Genomic DNA, 20,800 nt, shown 5'->3' with positions numbered 1-20,800 from the left:
ATAAATCTGAAGAAATTCTCTCTTATGGCATGACCCTTATTAGTGATTTGTTTATTGACTAAAATTGTCTTTGCATCTTGGCAAGACAGAGTCTATCCCGTTTGGTTTAAGTTTCAACTTAAACTGGGCCTAGCCTCCAGGTCACATGTAATGGTACTGCAATAAAGTACACATCTTTTGTATTTAGGTGCAAAACCTGATCAAATTTTTTTTGGCGTCGCCTTTGATGCTTTGCATCAATGCTTTTCTTGTTATTTACTGCATCTTCTTGCTTAAAGCTATTTTAAATAAAAGATGCAGTATTTCACTCGATCGAGTTTACAACATATAAAGCTTTCTAATGAATAACATTAGTTTTTGGAGGCCCGTAAGGTATAGAAGTCTAAATGAAATATGTGACCCCCGGGGTTGGGCCAAAATTGACTCCTGGGGCATGATTTATATCAATTTTGTAGAGATCAACAAGGCAATGCTACGTGACAAATATTTAAACTCTAGACATTGTAGTTTCACAAAAAAGGACTGTAATGTTTTTTCTATATCAACTAAGGGACCTAAGGGATGGGGCCTATATTGACTTAAGGGGCATAATTTGTAGAGGTCAACAAGGCAATGCAACATATCGAATATCTAAGCTCTGGGCACTTAAGTTAAATAAAAAGCGACAAATATGTTTTCCTGTACAAACTATATCAAGTAAGTGACCAATAGAGGGGAAAATATTGGCCCAAGGGACAGGATTATTACCAATTGTGGTCAGCAAAGGGATGCTTCATGCCAAAAATCTACGCTCTGGACATTGTACTTTCACACAAAATAAGTCTCAGAAGTGGTTTTCCTATGTAAGTCCATATAAATCAAGTGACCCCTGGGGCGGGGCCAATATTGAATCAAGGGACATGATTCATATGAGTTTTGTAAAACTCATTAAGGCATTGCTACATGCAAAATATCTAAGCTCTAGATATTACAGTTTCACACAAAGAAACATAAATGTAGTTTTCAAATATGTCTATATGTATCAAGTAATCCCCGTTTATATAGTCAGTAGAACAAAGGTATAGTCAACTTTGACCATAACCAAAAACATTTTTTGAACAAAAACAACCTATTTTGCTTTTAAGAAAGGAGACTAGTTATGACAGTAAAATGACTACGATTGTTTTTGTAGTTATCGTAGTTGTAGACATCGTAAAAGTATGTCGGAAAGCTGTATATGTTGCAATAATGCTGAAAAGCATATTTATCAAAATCGTCAAACGAGGAAACCACGGACAAGGTAGCTAACTCATGCTATTTTTATGGTATCGTATCCCACATATTTTCGCTCGATTCAAGTATAATTTTTACTGAAATCATTACTGTTTCTTGATTGATATTCTGGAAATAAATGCAGGGCACCCATAATTGTAAGGTTTATCAGAAGGTTTTAGCGTCTTTTTAAAATGTTTTATGTTATGAGATATGTTATAAGATTTTAACGTTTTGTTTGTTTGTTTCATTTTACGCATTTTTTCCAACAGTATTTCAGTCATATAGGCGGGTAGTTTCCTAACCATCGTTCCTGGAGAGTTACACCAGTACTAGACTACCTTCCTCCGCGCTACACTACCAAAGCATCTCCCGGGGATCGGACCCACGCCAGAGAGGTAACTGGATTAGAAATTATCGACCCTAACCCCTCGACCACGGAGGCGGTCGCTATGGTATTATAAACACACATGTCCCAATAATCTCACAGTTTCTTACTATTAGATCAACAATTGACGGATATCATCGGTCATAATGCTTGTTAATCTTCTAAAGTCCTATTTGAAAACGAAAGTTGTAGTGATTCAAAAGAAAATGAGCAATAAAATCAAAGGACTGAAAGCAACGAATACAACTGGTCATATACAGTTAGTGGCTTCAACATTTTTGCATTAATATAATTAAACTGCTGCAAAAAAACTCGATATTTGAGCCTTAACGTTACATAAGAAGTATATGTTTGTGTTCATCCGTGCTGTTTCACAGAAATTAAAAACTTGACGGAGCGATAATTACAGTAGAACAGTTTCGGTTGAATACAAACAAACTCTATGTCAAGCTTGATTTGGCTTCATAAATAAACAGTTTAGTATCTCACAACTATTTTAACGAACGCGGTTCTATGACTGACTATGAAAAAGGCTACTATGAACGGACGGAATTTGATATATTATCGACTTTTCTTCTTCTATGAAAATTAAGACACAAATTGTTTTTCAGAAATACAGCGTTTTCATTGGATGACAAATAAAGCTGGACACTAACTTTTAATCAGACGTATGACATGGTGCTGTAGTATTTAATTGACTTTTTTAAAGGAAGAATGGTTGCGTCATTTATTCTTTAATTTCTTTTTATTGTGCAAAATGTGATGACGTTTTATGAAAGATATATCATTATGTACTCGCTTTTTTATTGTAGTTATGCTACTTTCTGAGGGTGACAACGTAGTCAATTATCACTAAAAATAACTATAATGAGATGTTTAGCTTAGAAGATGTATCAACCTTTTCTGAACACATTCGTGATCTAATTTTTGAAGCATTAGTTCAGAAACTATTTTTTTAAACATTTAAAAGTGGTACCTTTACCATTTTGTCTCCTGTGAGCGTAACGTGTCAGTTATCGATAATGCTCCGCCCACTGTTAAGGCATCAATGAGGGAAATCGGTAGTGCCATATATCCGTGAATTACCCTTTATTTGTTATTAGTCGATACTACTCGTAATAAAATAAAAGTGTCATACGAATACTGTACATCTTTCATGAATTTCTCACCACTATATCGTCTACCTTTTATTTAGCCTTTTTAAAAAAAATATAATACAAGATGTAACATAAATAATTAAGCATAGCGACAAATCACACGACCACGGGGATGGTTAAAAATGTAGTTGCTGAAATATCCATAATGTGTGAAATAATAATTTGTTCGTCCCATAATCTGATAGACACTATATTGAGTTTATGGACTTTTGTACAGAGTCAAGAGCTTGCATTACATTCAACCTCGTTTTCTAACAATGTCAAAACAACAGACAATATTTTTATATGAACGCCTATATGACTGGTGGTAAGGTGTCCCTGGGAAATTTGTAAATGTTCCAAAAGTTTGATGCTAAAAAAAAATAAATAATAAAATAAAAACATAATGACTTTGAAATGACGATTTAAAATTTTAGAATTTTTGTATAAATCAATTACTTACAAAGGCATTTTTTAAATATATGTTTTTTATGATGATCAAAGACATTTAATGCACAAAGTTTAAATAAATAACAATAATAACAAAAATAATTTGGTTTAAATGACGTTTATGTGAGTACCACGAAAAGTGTCTGTTGTCGCCTTAAAGAAAAATGCAGTATGTTTACTCATTGACAAAAGAAATTATATGTTAGATATAATTATGATATAAATACTGAAAATGAAGTTAAAACAATAATTTGAAATAAACTAAGATATTGGAATGTTTGATGTTTGGAACCTGCTCTTGAAAAAGGCCTAAATGAGTATGACATTAACTCGCTTTAAGGAGCAGGTAACTCAAAACGTAGCAGGTTTACCTACCCCCGCCATTTTCCTTTCAAAAAATCGTTTCAGATGTGATTCTCTTTTATCATTCTTATTGACCAAAATTTTGTCCACGTGTTTTAATATTTATTCTTTGCTTATGTCCTGCCAACAGAACATTTTGCGAAATTTTAATGTCCTGCTGAATGCCTAATGTCGAACTCCGTCCTAATATCACACACTTGATTAACAGTTATATCTGTCATGGAAGCAAATAAAAATATAATGAGCATTATAAATGGAACAATCAGATTGAATATACCCCAGTCCATTACTGCCATTTATGCTATTAAATTCAAAATCTTTCTTCGGTCAATGTACAATGAAAAGTAAATAATGTTATTAATATGTTTAAAATGTGCAGCCTTGACAAAGTACCAAAATTAATACGAAGTAACACATTGGCATTAAACAAGAACGCACAAAAGCTTAAAATAAACTCGTACGTTATATTGAGAACGCTATTCGTTATATTTTTATGAAGATATTAAATAACGGCTAATATGCAACATGATATATTTTATTTTGCATTCCAAAGTAGTTTTTGCCTTTTGTGCAACTCTATTTGTAAAGACCAGAAGAAAAGGTTATATCAAATTTGACAAAGGTAGATATAGCGTGATGTTAATATTTCGGTGGATATCAGAGGGGATTTCCTACATTATAAAACAGGAGTGTCGTATTACACAACTTGTTTTGAAAACATATTATTTATTATGTTTTGGGTAACTGTTTGTAAGTTTCTGAAATTAAACTTGTCTGACGTGGCTACATTTTTATTTGAAATTATGTTTCGAATCTTTATACAATACCATTTGCTGTTTTGGTTTAACGGGATAGTGTTTATTGCCAAGTTCTTTTCGATGTGAAACATTTAAGTGTACCAAAGATTTGTTAAATTCCTTTTTTTCTGTTAATGTTTTACATACTTGTTACTTTTGTTTGGGAAATAAAATTAATTCAAATGTCATTTATGGTTTTGTTTCACTTTAAGGAATGTACATAAAATTTGATTAAATAAGAACGGAATTTAAAATCGTCAATTTCATCCAAATAATTAGTACAACAACAACAAAACAACAATAATAATAATAAAATAATAATAATGATAATAATAACTGAACAATACTCTTCCTTCAATGCGAATAAAAGTATTTTTCATGAAAACTATTTGCGTCTTTAGCACCACAGATCAGCTTGGTAGTATATTTGGCAGATTAAGTAGAGTCCATGTTGGAATATATTCATTGTTAATTTTGCAAGAAGTTACATTTGTATTTACAAACAAGACCTCATCCTGTCGCAATTTAAATTGAACAACCAGATAGATGCGTCTCGATTTGTAACCTTTGTGAGGAGGATGCGTCTCGGTTTGAAACCTTTGTGAGGAGGATGCTTGTCGGTTTGAAACCTTTGTGAAAAGGATGTGTATCGGTTTGTAACCTTTGTGGGAGGATGCGTCTCGGTTTGTAACCTTTGTGGGGAGGATGCGTCTCGGTTTGTAACCTTTTGGGGAGGATGCATCTCGGTTCGTAATCTTTGTTGGGAGGATGCGTCTCGGTTTGTAACCTTTGTGAAGAGGATGCGTGTCGGTTTGTAACCTTTGTGGGAAGGATGCGTGTCGGTTTGTAACCTTTGTGGGAGGATGCGTCTCGGTTTGTAACCTTTGTGAAGAGGATGCGTGTCGGTTTGTAACCTTTGTGGGAAGGATGCGTGTCGGTTTGTAACCTTTGTGGGAGGATGCGTCTAGGTTTGTAACCTTTGTGGGGAGGATGTGTGTCGGTTTGTAACCTTTGTTGGGAGGATGCGTGTCGGTTTGTAACCTTTGTGGGGAGGATGCGTGTCGGTTTGTAACCTTTGTGAGGAGGATGCGTGTCGGTTTGTTACCTTTGTGGGGAGGATGCATCTCGGTTTGTAACCTTTGTGGGGAGGATGCGTGTCGGTTTGTAACCTTTGTGAGGAGGATGCATGTCGGTTTGTAACCTTTGTGGGGAGGATGCGTCTCGGTTTGTAACCTTTGTGGGAAAGATGCGTCTCGGTTTGTAACCTTTTGGGGAGGATGCGTCTCGGTTTGTAACCTTTTTGTGGGGAAGATGCGTCTCGGTTTAAAACCTTTGTGAGGAGGATGCGTGTCGGTTTGTAACCTTTGTTGGGAGGATGCGTCTCGGTTTGTAACCTTTGTGAGGAGGATGCGTGTCGGTTTGTAACCTTTGTGGGGAGGATGCGTGTCGGTTTGTAACCTTTGTGGGGAGGATGTGTCTCGGTTTGTAACCTTTGGGGGAGAGGAGCGTCTCGGTTTGTAACCTTTGTGGGGAGGATGCATTTCGGTTTGTAACCTTTGTGGGGAGGATGCGTCTCGGTTTGTAACCTTTGTGAAGAGGATGTGTTTCGGTTTGTAACTTTTGTTGGGGGATGCGTCTCGGTTTGTTACCTTTGTGGGGAGGATGTGTGTCGGTTTGCAACCTTTGTGGGGAGGATGCGTGTCGGTTTGTAACCTTTGTGGGGAGGATGCATTTCGGTTTGTAACCTTTGTGGGGAGGATGCGTGTCGGTTTGTAACTTTTGTGAAGAGGATGGGTTTCGGTTTGTAACCTTTGTGGGGAGGATGCGTCTCGGTTTGTAACCTTTGTGGGGAGGATGCGTGTCGGTTTGTAACCTTTGTGGGGAGGATGCGTGTCGGTTTGTAACCTTTGTGGGGAGGATGCGTCTCGGTTTGTAACCTTTGTGGGGAGGATGCGTCTCGGTTTGTAACCTTTGTGGGGAGGATGCGTCTCGGTTTGTAACCTTTGTGGGGAAGATGCGTGTCGGTTTGTAACCTTTGTGGGGAGGATACGGGTCGTTTGGTGAATCCTGAAAGACCCTAAGATGTTTTCTTTAATGGGTAATGACAATAATTGATTTGAGAAAGACTTTAACATGTATATATTAGGTGACAAATGAAGAAGGATAAATGCATTATCCTGGCTGACTAGTTTTTATTAAGATATCGTCAAGACTTTGGCTAACATTCTTAAAGGACGGATGAAAAATTTATACATAAACACACATCCTTGACATCCTTGATGCAGTGTACATACATTATGCTCTTCAATTGTACAAAACTCCAGATTTGATTGAGAATTGTGGACATATATTTCTTGATTTTGTTTTGTATTAAGCATTTTCAATTTATCTTTCATTATTTCTTTAATTCAGGATTATATGTTAAACTTTATATGCTGACATTTTATTATCTATTGTATGTATACTACATGTATAATGTCAGTATTATGGTCGATTAAGAGGTATTGAGGTATGACAATCCTAATGCATTACCTCTGCTTTGAAGAGTATTCAAACAGGTAAATACATTATAACTTAGAGCCGTGGGTTCAAGCCCCTGAAGGGTAAACCTTTTTTCTTTTCATTTTTTTCGATTTTACATAATTCATCATGTATCACTCATATCCCATTTGGGAAGAAAAAAGTATTTAATTTTGATTATTTGATTAATATTATACAAATATGGACTTTTTAGCTGTTGAATATGATGTGATATGTACTGAAAAAATTAATATTGACCAAGGCGATAGCCGAGGTCAATATTAATTTTTCAGTACATATCACATCATATTCGACAGCTAAAAAGTACATATCTGTTTTATTATATAATTTATAAATAGCTTTTATATGGCTGATCTCATCTGCCATTGCATACGACGGAAATCATTATTTTTCAGCTTGTCTACTGTTTCCATAATTTGGCCCTTTCCATTGGCATGCTAATCCCTATTTTTCTTAAAAATGAAAAACGGTAACTAAAATAGACTAATTTGACTCTCATGTACACTAAACTGAACGTTTCTTCAGAATAATAGCAACAAACTTGGCGTGACGTCATGTCAAAGTCTCGCGTCTTTTAGGGATTTCCTGAAAATCTATTTTTAGGAAAAAAACAGTGAATATACTCTGAAAAGCTATTTTTAGGAAAAAAACAGTGAATATACTCTGATATTGACCTGTTATTTTTTACAAAAAGTTGCTTGTTAGCCAATCAGGGAAAGGCATTTCAAAGCTATTTATAGATTATATAATATAGGTATTTATCGGCTAAATAAGGCCAAATATAATGACAAATACGCGATAAAATCAAAACTAGAAGGTAAAAGTATTTGATATTTTACAAGAGCAACCAATATACTTTTGAAAAATTTAGGGAAGCTTTGAAAACTGGCACTCATTTTATTAATTTTAGTGTTTTTTATTAATAGGCTCTCTAAGCAGAAAATTGGTCAAACACTTGTTAAAAATTGGTAAGGAAGGGTAACATTTTTAAATATATTTCATAAATTTTAGTTTTGAGTAGAAACAATTATTTTGCTTCTGCGGATTGTAAGATGATTGTTACATTTTGATTCCTACCAAAAAAATAATGAGAAACTTTTCATAAGGATTATATTGTAAATTATTCTGAAAAAGGGCCCTTCTACCAGCCAAGATTAAATATAACTCGATTTTCGTACGGTAAAGTTTGTTTAAATTGTGCATACAGGTGTCCTTCAAGGTATATATCTGACCAATGATGTCAATTTTTCAGTTCCTTATAGTGCCTTTTAGGATAGTCATACCTTAAAATGAATAAAATATGTCAAGGATAGAAAGATTAATGAATGGATGGACGAATAGATAGAATTAAATCATGAATTGGAGCAGTATTATCAAGGAAACATAACAGGTATTAAAGTACCTTTTTGCGTTTTTTAGGTATACTTTATTTCTCTCTATTTTATAGCCACATCCGCGTTGCTTTTGGTTTTTGGATACGGTAAAAAGTCGCCCTATATATTCAATCAGGGATGTTATATTTCCAATCCGGTAGATCGTTCAGCACGACGTTGTTGTTGTGTTTTTTGGAGTTTTTGTATTTTCTTATCGCAGATCAGGAAATACAATGCTGACATTCAATCTCTGACACAGAATTTCACGACAAAACAACTAACAAGTAGTTCTCAAAACAGCTTCAAACTAGCAATGTAAAGGAAAGAAATTTTTTTTTGTTACAAGTATCCAACAAATTATAAAGCATTCATTGTTTAAAAGTAGCGTTGGCTTAAGGAATTGCCAATAAATGCACAATCACAAATTACGCGGATGAATATCATTTTAATCAATGAAAATGCTATTTTTAGCGATGTCGATTACCGAATACTACACAAATAAATCTGACTGTCGAGTAACGGAATATATACATGTCGGACGGTTTTGGCGACAAGATTTTAGCTAAATTATTTACATCAGTGTTAAACAACAGATTTAACGTGAACAAAATACCTCGAAATTAATAAGTATTACAAACCCCGAAATGAAAATTCCAAATTAAGAATTATTTGATTTTATTCCGGCTTTCTTCGTATAATTTTCCTGTGGTGCAGGGGTAGATCGCTCGTTTAGGGTGTGAGAGGTCTTGGGTTCAAATACCAGTCGAGGCAACTATTTTTTTCTGTACGAAATCTGCTGTGGTCATAGAATTATTTTTACAATAGCTTTAGCTCTTAAATTTGGTTTGCTATTGCTAATCATGGTCATGCAACTACATGGGTAGGTTAAGAAGCAGACGCTTGTTTTGGTTGAGTCTATTATGTTTTGTTTAGGGGGTGAGTTGTCATACACAAATTAACAATTTATATGCATTTATTTCTTTCCAATGATTGTTATTATCTTAAATGCTTCTGGGATTGTTGTTTTATCAATTCATTTGTAAATAAGATTGTTATATGTCTATTAACGGAATTATTATACACCTACATGTGTATTGATAACGTGATGGTTTAAGCCAATGAAAACACATCAATATTATCACAATCAGGCAGAGAAAAAGAGTAAATCGTTAATCTTTATGTAGCAAAAAAACTTTGAATTGCAAGTATTTTTTCATATCTTTTCGACAGGATAAAATGTCTGAGGAGGGCCAGGCATTTTCGTATCGTAAAATTGCTGCCATTTACAGTATCAAGTGATTATCCCAAGCACCACCGCGACTTAGCGCGGGAATTATAAATATAGCTAACCTCGGCGCGTCGCATAGGATGGAAAATACCTTTTTCATATTTTATTGTAATAAATATTTACAAACTGTGTCTTTCGGGTTTTTTTATCAATATATAACCAATAATGATGTTAATATGAATAAATAATCATATCTCAAATCTGCGACTATGATTTACAATGAAATTCTACCTTTAGTGTATTAAAAAGGTTTTTAATTTCCTGTAATTTTATTTTGTGATTATGCTTCAAAGCAGTCAATTGACCGTGAATTTTCTTTTCATATTTTGATTTCCTTGAAATCATTTTTCTCATCTGAAGGCATGCAACTTTAATATGATGATACATTAATTACATTCCATGAAAATGTTTAAAGATATAAAATATCTCATGACATGTTTGTTCATTTTACATAACACCTTTAATGCAGCAAACATAAAAAGTCTTCACAAAAAGTAGTATGCAATCGTACCTATATTACATACGAATGTATGTAATATTTTTCTTGTTTATTAAGAAAGTACCCACAATATACAAGGATAAAGTGTGGCTATCATAAAAAATGAACATAAGTGAATTTTTGATGTAACTCTAGTCATGCAAAATTCCGTATGTATCAAATTCAAACTGTTATAGTAAAAAATATAAAGGCAGTCGTTGCATCTCGGTGCCCTGTAAGATGAATGAATTATACTATATAAAAATAAACTTATACAGGTAAAATACATACATAATTTATATACAGTACGATTAAATTGCAAAGATCAGAAAATACCACAGAGCTTGCAGCCCTTTGATTTCTTTTGTATTCGGCTATTTTCTAGTTGTGTGGTTCCGGTATCCCTCTCATCAACCTAAGGATATATAGCTTGCTTTTAAATTGGTATTTTGACAGCTTATCTGTGACATGCAGGCTTCATAACTTCTGATCCCATTAAAAAATCCATTTTATTTTGTTTCCTCCATTATTTTCTCGTCTCGTTTCAGGCACACGCATTTTTTATTTGGGTTTTTGGGTTATTACGCCGTTTTTTCATGGAACGACACTACTGTGAAACAATAAAAATTCCATGATAACCGCCGTATGAACACATCAAAGTTTCAACATTTTATGTTAAATGTGAAACACTGCTTAAGCCGGTGTTAATGGCCCTGGACAGAAACTTTCACTTTCCATTATTATCCATGAACAGGCTCAATCCAACCGAGTTTGCGACATTTTTAACTTTGTCGTTTTTGCATTCTTTAGGGATTCTATATTTCTCTCTATTTTACAAAACTGTAAGGATTGTATCTTAGAAACAAATTAGATGCAAAAATAATTTAACTTCTATTGAATTAATATTGTATTTGTATAGTACAATACTGTTAACTATTTTGTCAAAAACTCGTAGCAGTAGCGGTTCACAATGAAATCTACCATTTTAGAAAAACAATTTCAATTTGTATAACAAAATGGAATCGAATCTAAAAAAAGTCCAGCGTTCAATGGTTTTATATTCATGTTAATAACTTTGATTTATGTAAAAAATGAACAACAACGCTTCTCATATCAAAACAAAGCACAGCAACTAATCGTTGGTGTTATCATAAATAATTCAATAAATGGAAATCAAGAAAATAGAGAAATACAGTATCCTTAAAGAAAGCCCACAAAGACATAGACAATACAGAAGAAAAAACACTAGAAATGTTTCTATAGTTGCTCAATTGTGTTGTCAATCTACTAACTCTAGGTCAAATATGTATTGTGCTACAAACGACACAAGTTGAAAACTGAAAATCTTATACTAGGTTAAGGGCAAAACATCTACATATCTACACATCTACACATCTACTGTATAAATCAACAAATAAACCACAAGGTGCACAACTACACAGGCTGACCAACATTCTTGTAAACGTTTAGGACTACATGTCAATTGCTTTTTGAGCTATGTATATACAAGTTGAAAATTGCAAATATATACTGATTCAAGGACAATGAAAACGCCTTTAAAACAAGCAATTATCGTATTGCAAGCAATACGCAATCCCGTACCTGTTACCTCAGCCATTGGCCATTCAATTATTCCATTGAATGAAGGAATGACACGAATTAACTTAAATCCTTTGAGTTCTTAGTTTGTTTGTATTGTGTGCTAAGTTTCCCTGCAAAGTAAGGAAATTATGTTTATACAACAAATAATCAAAAGATTTATTCTTTTCAGGATGAACATGTATAGCTTATGTTTCAATTTTTCTCTATTTTAAGTAAATTTGTTGGAAAAGTTCAGACTGACAGACACTCTGATGGTAAATCTTTTAATATTCCTGAATGTTATAAGAATATAAAATTATTAAATCAAAATTCTTAACTTAAAAGAAGTTACTCTTGTAAAAAAGATATTAGATTTACGAATATGTCAAATTTTTACTAAGTCAAGGGCAATAACTTTACAAATACTGAAAAAAATCCACCCCCAGGTGCACAACTACACAACATTTTTAAATCAAAATTCTTAACTAAAAAGGAGTTACTCTTGTAAAAAGATGCTAGACTTACGAATATTTCAAATTTTCACTAAGTCAAGGGCAATAATTTTACAAATACTGAAAAAAATCCACAACACCCCCAGGTGCACAACTATACATTCGTAATTGCGAGTTTAGAATTTAAACAAACATTTTTATTCAAAACAAAGTTCCAATATATTTTTCCACATTATTCACATCTGAGGAGCAGGGTATTTGTTTTATTTAGCAAAAGAAGTTTTCCTAGGAAAATTTAACAATATTACAAAATGATTTCGTGACTAGTTTTTGCGTATGTCAGGATTTAAAGCAAAAATGTAAACTGAAACAAGTTTGTCACAGCCACTTAGCTAATTATACAGACTCTGATATAGCAAGGAAATTCCATGTCCTGGAAGCCTTACCGGAACGACAGGATTCATTTGTTTTACATGTGCAGAGACAAAAATGATTCGGAAGCCTCAACGCTTATATCATGATATAAATATCGTGAATTAACAGTAAAGGTATTAATCAGCAAAATATCAATGGTTGAGGGGAGTTCATAATCCTGATATATATGTCAGGTGTCAAGTGCTGTGTGGCAGCTGTAAAAAGTTGCCCCGTACTTCACTTCAGTGTTGTTAAATTTTTATGGTCCTTCGGGATCATTGATGCCAGCACTAGTGTTGAGAATTGAGTACCGCTCAAGCCGGTGCTAAGGGACGTGAGGGATGTTGCACGTATTCATCATCCCTCATGTACAGACTCAATCAAACCGAGTCTGCAATTCTCTTGTAATTTTGTTGCGATTAATGCTTGCGAGGGATCATTTTGTTTCCAGATTTTTATACACATACCGAGCATTATTAATTCAAATGTCATTTATGATCTTGTATGTTGTTATTAAGGATGTAAAAACACTTAAATGAAATTTGATATAATATGTATATATATTTATTTATTCTTCTAAAGCACTTTCCAAACATTTAAGAATATATTTTTAATATAACTGCAAATAGTAATACGCATTATAAGTAATCATATATGTGCATTCATTTCTTATTGAAAAAATTGGCTAAGACTTTATAGAAAATAAAATTTTAATAACCACCCTCTATTTACATGACATGTAAATTCAGAAATATCTTCACAAATAATGCTTTTTGGAACTTTCAATATTGATAAATCTTCATTTAGGCATCATATTAATGATATAAAACCATTAAAAATTTTAGTTACAAGATCTTTAAATCTTTAACAAACATGTATATTGTTCTGATGTTCATATTGCCATAAGATAGAACTTGTTTTAAACTGTTTTGAACAATTACAAATTATTTTGATGATTATTCGCAGTCACAATCATGATCTTCGAGTGGTCTACAATAATAAAATGTTTATGCAATTTGCATATTTATTCACTTCATGGCATATCAATAAGTGTATAACAACTTGATGTATGTATTTGCCTATTATCTTTCTAAGCGATGGAATGTATCGTACAAAAATTACAGAAACACTTCCTAGTTGTGTCAATGCATAATTTTATCTGTATCAGGTAAAATGGGATTCTAATGAAATTTTTTCGTAGGGTTAGCTTTCCTTGATAAGAGAGAGAGAAAAATCAAGATCACCTAAAATTTTAACATATGAAATAATCCATTTGTAAAATAATCATTGCAATATGATAACAAAATACAGTAGTGTTTTCATTTCATTTACAATGCGATGCCAATCCGTGTAGAATCTATTAGCATTAATAAATCTTTACATTTTAGGGTGATAATATACAACTGAATAAAAAGAAATTTCTAATAAAGTCTTTGAAAATATTTATTCCCATGACAAAATAACGCTATAAATAAACGGTATGAGTTATTGAGACCTGGTCCCGTATTAACTAACCATAGATCAGACTCAGAATCTAATTATCCTGATTTTTATTAAATTACAATTGATAGCATTTGCCTTCAATTAAATGAAAGATAACTAAAATGTAAAAAATGCGTGCTTACTCGCAAAGATTCAACCATATTTCTACATGACATTGACAAAACAAATAAATAAAACAATAATGGGCCAAGATCAATATTTGAATCAACTGTAAAATGTCCAAGTCTTGATCAATACCGATAAATTTATTCTTAAATTTCATAAACATATTATTTAGATCCAATTTTATCAAGTACATATTAAATATTAATTCCATGAGGGTAAACAATGAAAAATATTTGACCTTTTATATTTGATCCTGATCCTTTAATCTCAGTGAACACGGGGCCGGTATATCAGCAATTTTTAACAATCACTGTCATCTCAATGTTGAATTGACCATTGAATTGGAAGATTTGGCTCAACATATTCATTTGAAGTCTATTCAATTCTTAAGATATCGACATTCCAAAATTGTAAATTGTTAAACACTAATATTTTTCTATAAAAGCAGGTGTAATTTTCGTAATATTTTGACCCTCCCACGCCCCAAACTTATGCAGAGTAATTTGACACTGGTGCGAACAAGCTATCGAATGATTTGCATTTTACGGGCAAATCTATTGAATTGATAACAATGAACAAGTTATTCATAGATTAATTTGCGCGTTGGGCTTATCGTTTTTGGTTCTGCTTTAAATGGTTATTATGTATTTAAATAGTGTGGTAATTTCGTTTCGGTGTTATTTAGAAGTGGTATTATTATCGTTTTCGAAAACATTTTTGAAGTTAATCTTAAATCACATGTGTTACAGGGACAGACCTTACGTGTTAAAATCAGTAAAATTCATTAAAGTAATAGAATCGGGAAGTGTATTTGTTTTGAATGTAACACCAAATTAATGGTTTCTGTGGCCGATTGGTTATTAAGGTCGATGAATTCAAACCATTTTCCTCTCACCGCTATATGTTTGAACCTCACTCGCCATTTTTAATTTTTCAGTGAAAAAGTTATCCAGCTAGCTCACAGATAGTCGTGGTTCAGGTGCCCGTTTGTGCCTATTATAATGTACGGATGGGGCATATGAGGTCTTCCTCCACCAGTAAAGCTTGAAAATTGCCATATGACCTATACCATGTTGGTGCATAGTTATACTCACCAGATATTTTATTTTAACTCAAGACTAAGTTACTCATGAAAAAATATTACATCCGGTCTTCACTGTTGAAATGTTTTTAATGTTACAAAAACAACAAACAAATGACGCATAAAATCTTTTAATTTTTTTCTTAATTTATCTAAGAATTGATATCGACCGACGACAATATTTTTACTCAACCAGAAATGAATCTGTGCCTGTTTCATTTTAGCATAACTATAGTTATTTGTTTTGGTTAAAATCAATTAAAATTAAAACTATTTGATGAATGCATGTTGGTCAATTCATCATTAAAAGTTACGTAATGCCATCATACAAATGTTTTGCACGCTTTACAGATAAACGCAAAGACTCTGAGCAAGTTTCATGACAATTAGATATACGTTGAGTCGCTTTTATCATTTCATTTAGTTATTGTTACGATATAGGAATTGATGAAGGACAAGATTAAGCGATAAAGATAACAAAAATATTAATGCCGGGCACAAAACAATCAACTTGATTTAATTGTGTGTTTAATTCAGTCAAAACTTATATAGAAGGTATAAGTTTCCCTAATCCTTGTTGGTCTTAAGTCTTATGCTGTTTTCTTTAAATGATTCAAAATTGTTACAATGTTTATTAAAACATTTCATTCTTAAAAAATGTAAATAGCCTCTTTATAAAAAGGTTATACGTAATAAACACATGAAACTGATTTGAATAGTTTCTGATTTAAGATTGTCGTACCTTACATCATAAACTTATGCTTAGCAAAAGCCATCTAAGTTTTTTTTATTAATAATAAAGAAAAAAAATCGTAAAATAGAAAAGTTCAAGGTGGCATTTTTATTACAGAACCTTCTGTAAGCATGATTTAGGAGTTTTTACAAGCAAACACTTCCTTGTTCAAAGCAAAACATGCATTATTCGACATGCAATCTTTTCAACCTGTGCATGACTTTTAAATTCCAGTTACCCGTAAATAATTTGCCACATTGTCCTCCTCTACGATTGGTTAAATGTTTTACAGAAAGTCTTCCTTGTTCCTTGTTTAAAGTATATATAATATGTTGCTTGCAGAATGCAACATTCAGACTTTTGGCTTTGTTCAAGACTTTCATAACTGGATAACAGGTAAGTCTTTTTTGTTTTGTTTTTTCGTCATCAGCAGTTCAAATTTAATGGCAGTAGAAAAAATGCGTATATACTTATATGACGGATACTAATTAATTTTACCAATCTATAATGATATATAAAATTTAATGTGTCTGTGTAGATGTAAAATGTTGATAATTAATATACAGATGTATTTCCATCTGCAGATAGAACAAATTCTAATACATTTTAACTATGCAATTATCTTACCTAATATTTTGTAAAATAAAAATGTTTTTCCCTGTTTTTTGTTTGGTCACCCTGGGCTCCTTGCCACTGGTTCTTGTTGCTGGGTCGTGTTGGGGTTGCGTTTATTGAACGCTCCCTTTCCTTGTTTATCTTGTTTAAAATACATGTATTTTAATTTCTCACTTCAGAAAAACATAAGTCGTGAAAGAATCAACAATGAAACTTTCTCTCATCTCTGGATTTCTGATTGTGTTTGCGGCAACATCTTGTGGCGCTGCAGAGGTTTGTTCAATTTTTACCTGTCTAGAAAACAGAATTATCTTCATTGTATATAATAAAAGTTAATTATTATTAAAAGTAAATACATTTTCTTCCAAAATAATTATACATTCTACATTAATTATAATATTGTGAACTTGTAATATTGCGCTATAATTTGTTATCTAACAATTAATAATACACTCTTCGTAAAGTATAATCAACAAATCAATATAAAGGTGTTACCTTTAGATTTAATTCAAATGTATTTAATAAAGGACACAACCGAGAGCCAACATATAAAAAGCGACACAGGAAAAGAACTCACTCTGAATATCGTTCATAAACAATCAGAAGAAGACATTGATGTGATTGATGACAATGGAGCACCTGTGATTAAAGTCGAAATCATGGAGGAGCATGTAAGATCCTAATCTCATTCACTTATTCAGATATATTCTGAAAATTCATATTAAGAAGAGCAAATAACTTGATATAATTACTCCAATGTAATCAAAATTTAAGTTATTATTTTTGTGCATTTTAATATTGATGATGCTTAACTGAAAATCAGTTTTTTTACACACCCGAGTAACTTAATTTTTCTTGTTGTAACGCTGGGTTTGTTACAGTATCTAACTTAAGTTCTTGTCTACAGAAATAAACATGTGCAATTTCCGATTTCTGCAAATTTATCTTTGGTTAACTCGTAATTGGTTTTGATCAAGTATAATTGCATTATCAAATTACCACTTAGAAACATATTGCACAAAATACAACATTCAAGCTGATTTTAAAGAGCTATTGATCGTAACTTAAATTTTTAAAATTTTGCCACATATATTTTATCTATTTTCTTTTGAATTACAAATATGAAAATATGTTTTCAGGGATATCAAATTGACAAGCCAGCCAATGAAAAAGTTTGTCTCCTGTCTCAGCTAGAAGAGGTTTGTGTTTCTTACAATGCTATTCAAATATTATTTCACATGGACTTTAGTTCACCTTGAAAGATTTTAAGAACACCCCTTTTAGCTTATCTGTCTTTAAAATCCGTCAGAAGCTGGTGTCATTATTTTTGTTACTGTGTCTCTACTATATAAGCTCATATCTTTAATGTCTGCGCTTAATTGTTTTAAGTTAAATAGTCCGTTCAACTTTATCAATTCATACACCCCAATTATCTTTTATCTTATTTCAGTTTGAGAATAAATCTCTCTGTTACGACAGAATGGAGTTTCCTCCTTCGAACACATCACAAACAATACTTGATCACTGCGAGGGTCGACCAGTATATGTTCTTGTGGCAAGAAACTGTAGTGGTGAAGAAATAGTACAGGATGTGGCTCCAGCATCATCAGATGACGAAGGTCATATAACTTGTGTTGAATATTTAACTTCATTTCTCTGCAAATGTCCTCTTCACCCATTTTAAGTGATTATTAACTTTTTACCCTCTTTATAAGTCCAAGAACAGACTAAATGAAACCTAGCCTGTAACTATTTCAATCCAGTCATGTTAAACTACATTCTTGCTTTCATCCCGATGAATGATTCAATATCATTATTGTGGAACATATACGCTGTATTTTGTCAAATTGCAAAAATGCATCTAGTTTGTTGAGTCAGCTTTTCAAACCATTCTCTTTTATAGGTGAAACAAGGGTAAAGAGAAGCTGGCGATGTTACTGGACAGGCTACTACTCTCTCAGATTAGTAAAAGTTACTCGGTGTTGTGGGCGGTACTTCTTTTTCTGCTCTAGAAGGTGTTTTGTAAGATTCGAATGGCGATTGGTGTTTATAAAACTATATCGGTGCTCATTTTCTTGGTAAACTTTCGCCAAATATATACATGCAATCTGCTCTAAAAACGTAATGGACTAAGTATTTTCATCGTATTTTTAAAGTGCACTTTAATGTTTTTATACCCTGTATATAAACTGATATAGAATATAGTAACCATTTTTTGTTTACATGTCCGAAATATCAAAATGAAAGAATTCGTCTTTTTAATGAATTAAGATAATTTCATCCTCTAAAAATTCTAGTTACTTCTAGTTCACAAATTAGAATTGTCTAAAGAAAAAATAATAATGAAACAATTTTGACTGTTCAGTATTTCACGTAAGTAAGCAAACGCTTTTGAAATTGAAATCAAACCAGCACAATCTTAATAGATATGCATTCATTTTTATTTCATTATGCAAAACAACAGTGATATTTTGTTTCTTCTTTCTTGATTTTTATATTATTTTATTTTCTTAATAGCTAGTTGCCAATACTATTCAAACTAGAAATCACATATAACCAATCATATTTTTATTTTAGTGCGTACGTGCGTGTGTGTGTGTGATTACTTTATTTCACTGCTAGCAATTCTTGTAAGATATGTTATTGTAACTAACTGCATTCGGAAAATCCGTTGCTAATGTTTAAAGAAGCTAAGGAGCAACCATGTTGCCAAATATGTTGTACAATTGTATTGTAACTGTTTTAACATGCTTGATGTTTTCTCTCTTTTTATTTGGCAATGAAATCAAATCACATAAATTAAAATAACAATTTTGAAAAGTGTGTCATATTGTAATACTGATATAGATTAATTGCATATACAGTTATTATACCGACAGGATAGTTATTAAAGATGCTTAAAGCTTAAAAAATGTTTGTCTTGTTTTATATATTAGCCACGTCGTGACAAAACCAACATAGTGCGTTTGCGACCAGCATGGATGCTGATCAACCTGTGCATCCATGCTGTTTGCTTACCAACTCTATTACAAGTAGAGAAACTGATAGCGAACAGCATGAATCCTGATCAGACTGCGCGAATGCATGGATCCATGCTGGTTGCAAACGCACTATGCTGGTTTTGTCATGACACGGCTCATATTACTTCATCCCTTCTAAGTTATATTTTTAAACTTAAATGTGTTATAAATGTATTACAAAATATCACACAATAATGCATTGAACCATCTTTGTATGCGTAGCAAAATGAAAGTGTCTATATATGTATATAAAGAGTGTTTGTTTGTATGGACCTAGAATTAAATAAAACGGTGTTTCTATTTCTATCAAATTAAGTAAATTAACATATACCTTACTGTCAGAAGAAATGTATATCTATTAATCTAACCCAATAAACGTATTAGATCCGTAAGTTTTAATATATATGTGTGTAAGCCGCATCAATAGATTGGAAAAGTACATTTGTGTTGTTTTTTGTGTGTTTGCTACTAATAACCTACAGCTGTCATACGTTAATTTCATTCTTCTGGACAACAAGTTAGTTTGACCATGAACAAAAAAAGATCTTGACTTTGTTGAAAGTAATTTAATTTTGATATAGAATTATTATTATTCCTCAAATATTTCTTTTGTAAACAAAATTATTTGAGCATTTCTCAACTGCGTACAAATATAGTAAGCAGATAAAACATGATATGTGCGTGTTTTTTGTTGTTTGGAATTCATTGATGATGAATTATTACTTCTTCAATATAGAACCAGTTTCACTGGTCTTGTAAATGCAATTCATGAACCGATTTTGAATGTCAAATTTAATAACATATACAAGCATACTGTTCTATACAGCTAAATCTGTTCAGTAATAATATATAAATAACACATGGGTTTGTGGGTAACAGTAAAAATATCATCCCGAGGAAAATACTGTTACCCGAGGCGTAAATTAATTGACAACTAAATCTAACTGTAACAAAACTAAACCAAGAGTAACAATAACTAAACTGTCCTTACCTTTAAAGATAACTTTAGGCCTACTTGAGAAGTTTTCTTTTTCTTTTATTCTTTAAGCAAGTGATGATATCTACAAATCATAAACATACAATAAGCTAGGTTTTATTTAGAAAACAAAACACTTACCCATTTACGCGGTTATGATCTGTGAAATCTGATCCTTCTGTTTCCAGAATATTCTGACAAAATAACGATGATATCCTATGTCTGTCCACCATATCTGTAACGTTTCACTGATTA

General features: G+C 32.4%; 1 protein-coding gene across 1 annotated transcript; it reads left to right on the top strand.

Annotated features, from left to right (window-relative positions):
* Positions 1-16,204: 16,204 nt before the first annotated feature.
* LOC132739512 (uncharacterized) lies at positions 16,205-20,010 on the top strand. Its single transcript, XM_060727226.1, has 6 exons — positions 16,205-16,330; positions 16,729-16,822; positions 17,077-17,220; positions 17,689-17,748; positions 18,000-18,168; positions 18,453-20,010. The coding sequence occupies exons 2-6, from the start codon at positions 16,757-16,759 to the stop codon at positions 18,629-18,631; spliced, it is 618 nt and encodes a 205-aa protein (XP_060583209.1). The 5' UTR covers positions 16,205-16,330; positions 16,729-16,756; the 3' UTR covers positions 18,632-20,010.
* Positions 20,011-20,800: the final 790 nt, after the last annotated feature.

The sequence above is a fragment of the Ruditapes philippinarum genome, unplaced genomic scaffold (genome assembly GCF_026571515.1).
Source record: "Ruditapes philippinarum isolate M1 unplaced genomic scaffold, ASM2657151v2 ctg3324_1_1_1_1, whole genome shotgun sequence".
Classification (NCBI taxonomy): Eukaryota; Metazoa; Mollusca; class Bivalvia; order Venerida; family Veneridae; genus Ruditapes; species Ruditapes philippinarum.
This window is presented reverse-complemented; position numbering and strand designations above follow the sequence as displayed.

Bases quoted from the DNA above. Each gene is read 5' to 3' on its own strand.
- LOC132739512 (XM_060727226.1), top strand. From the start codon at position 16,757: ATGAAACTTTCTCTCATCTCTGGATTTCTGATTGTGTTTGCGGCAACA. The intron at 16,823-17,076 runs GTTTGTTCAATT...TATTTAATAAAG, and splicing joins CATCTTGTGGCGCTGCAGAG to GACACAACCGAGAGCCAACA. The intron at 17,221-17,688 runs GTAAGATCCTAA...ATATGTTTTCAG, and splicing joins TCGAAATCATGGAGGAGCAT to GGATATCAAATTGACAAGCC.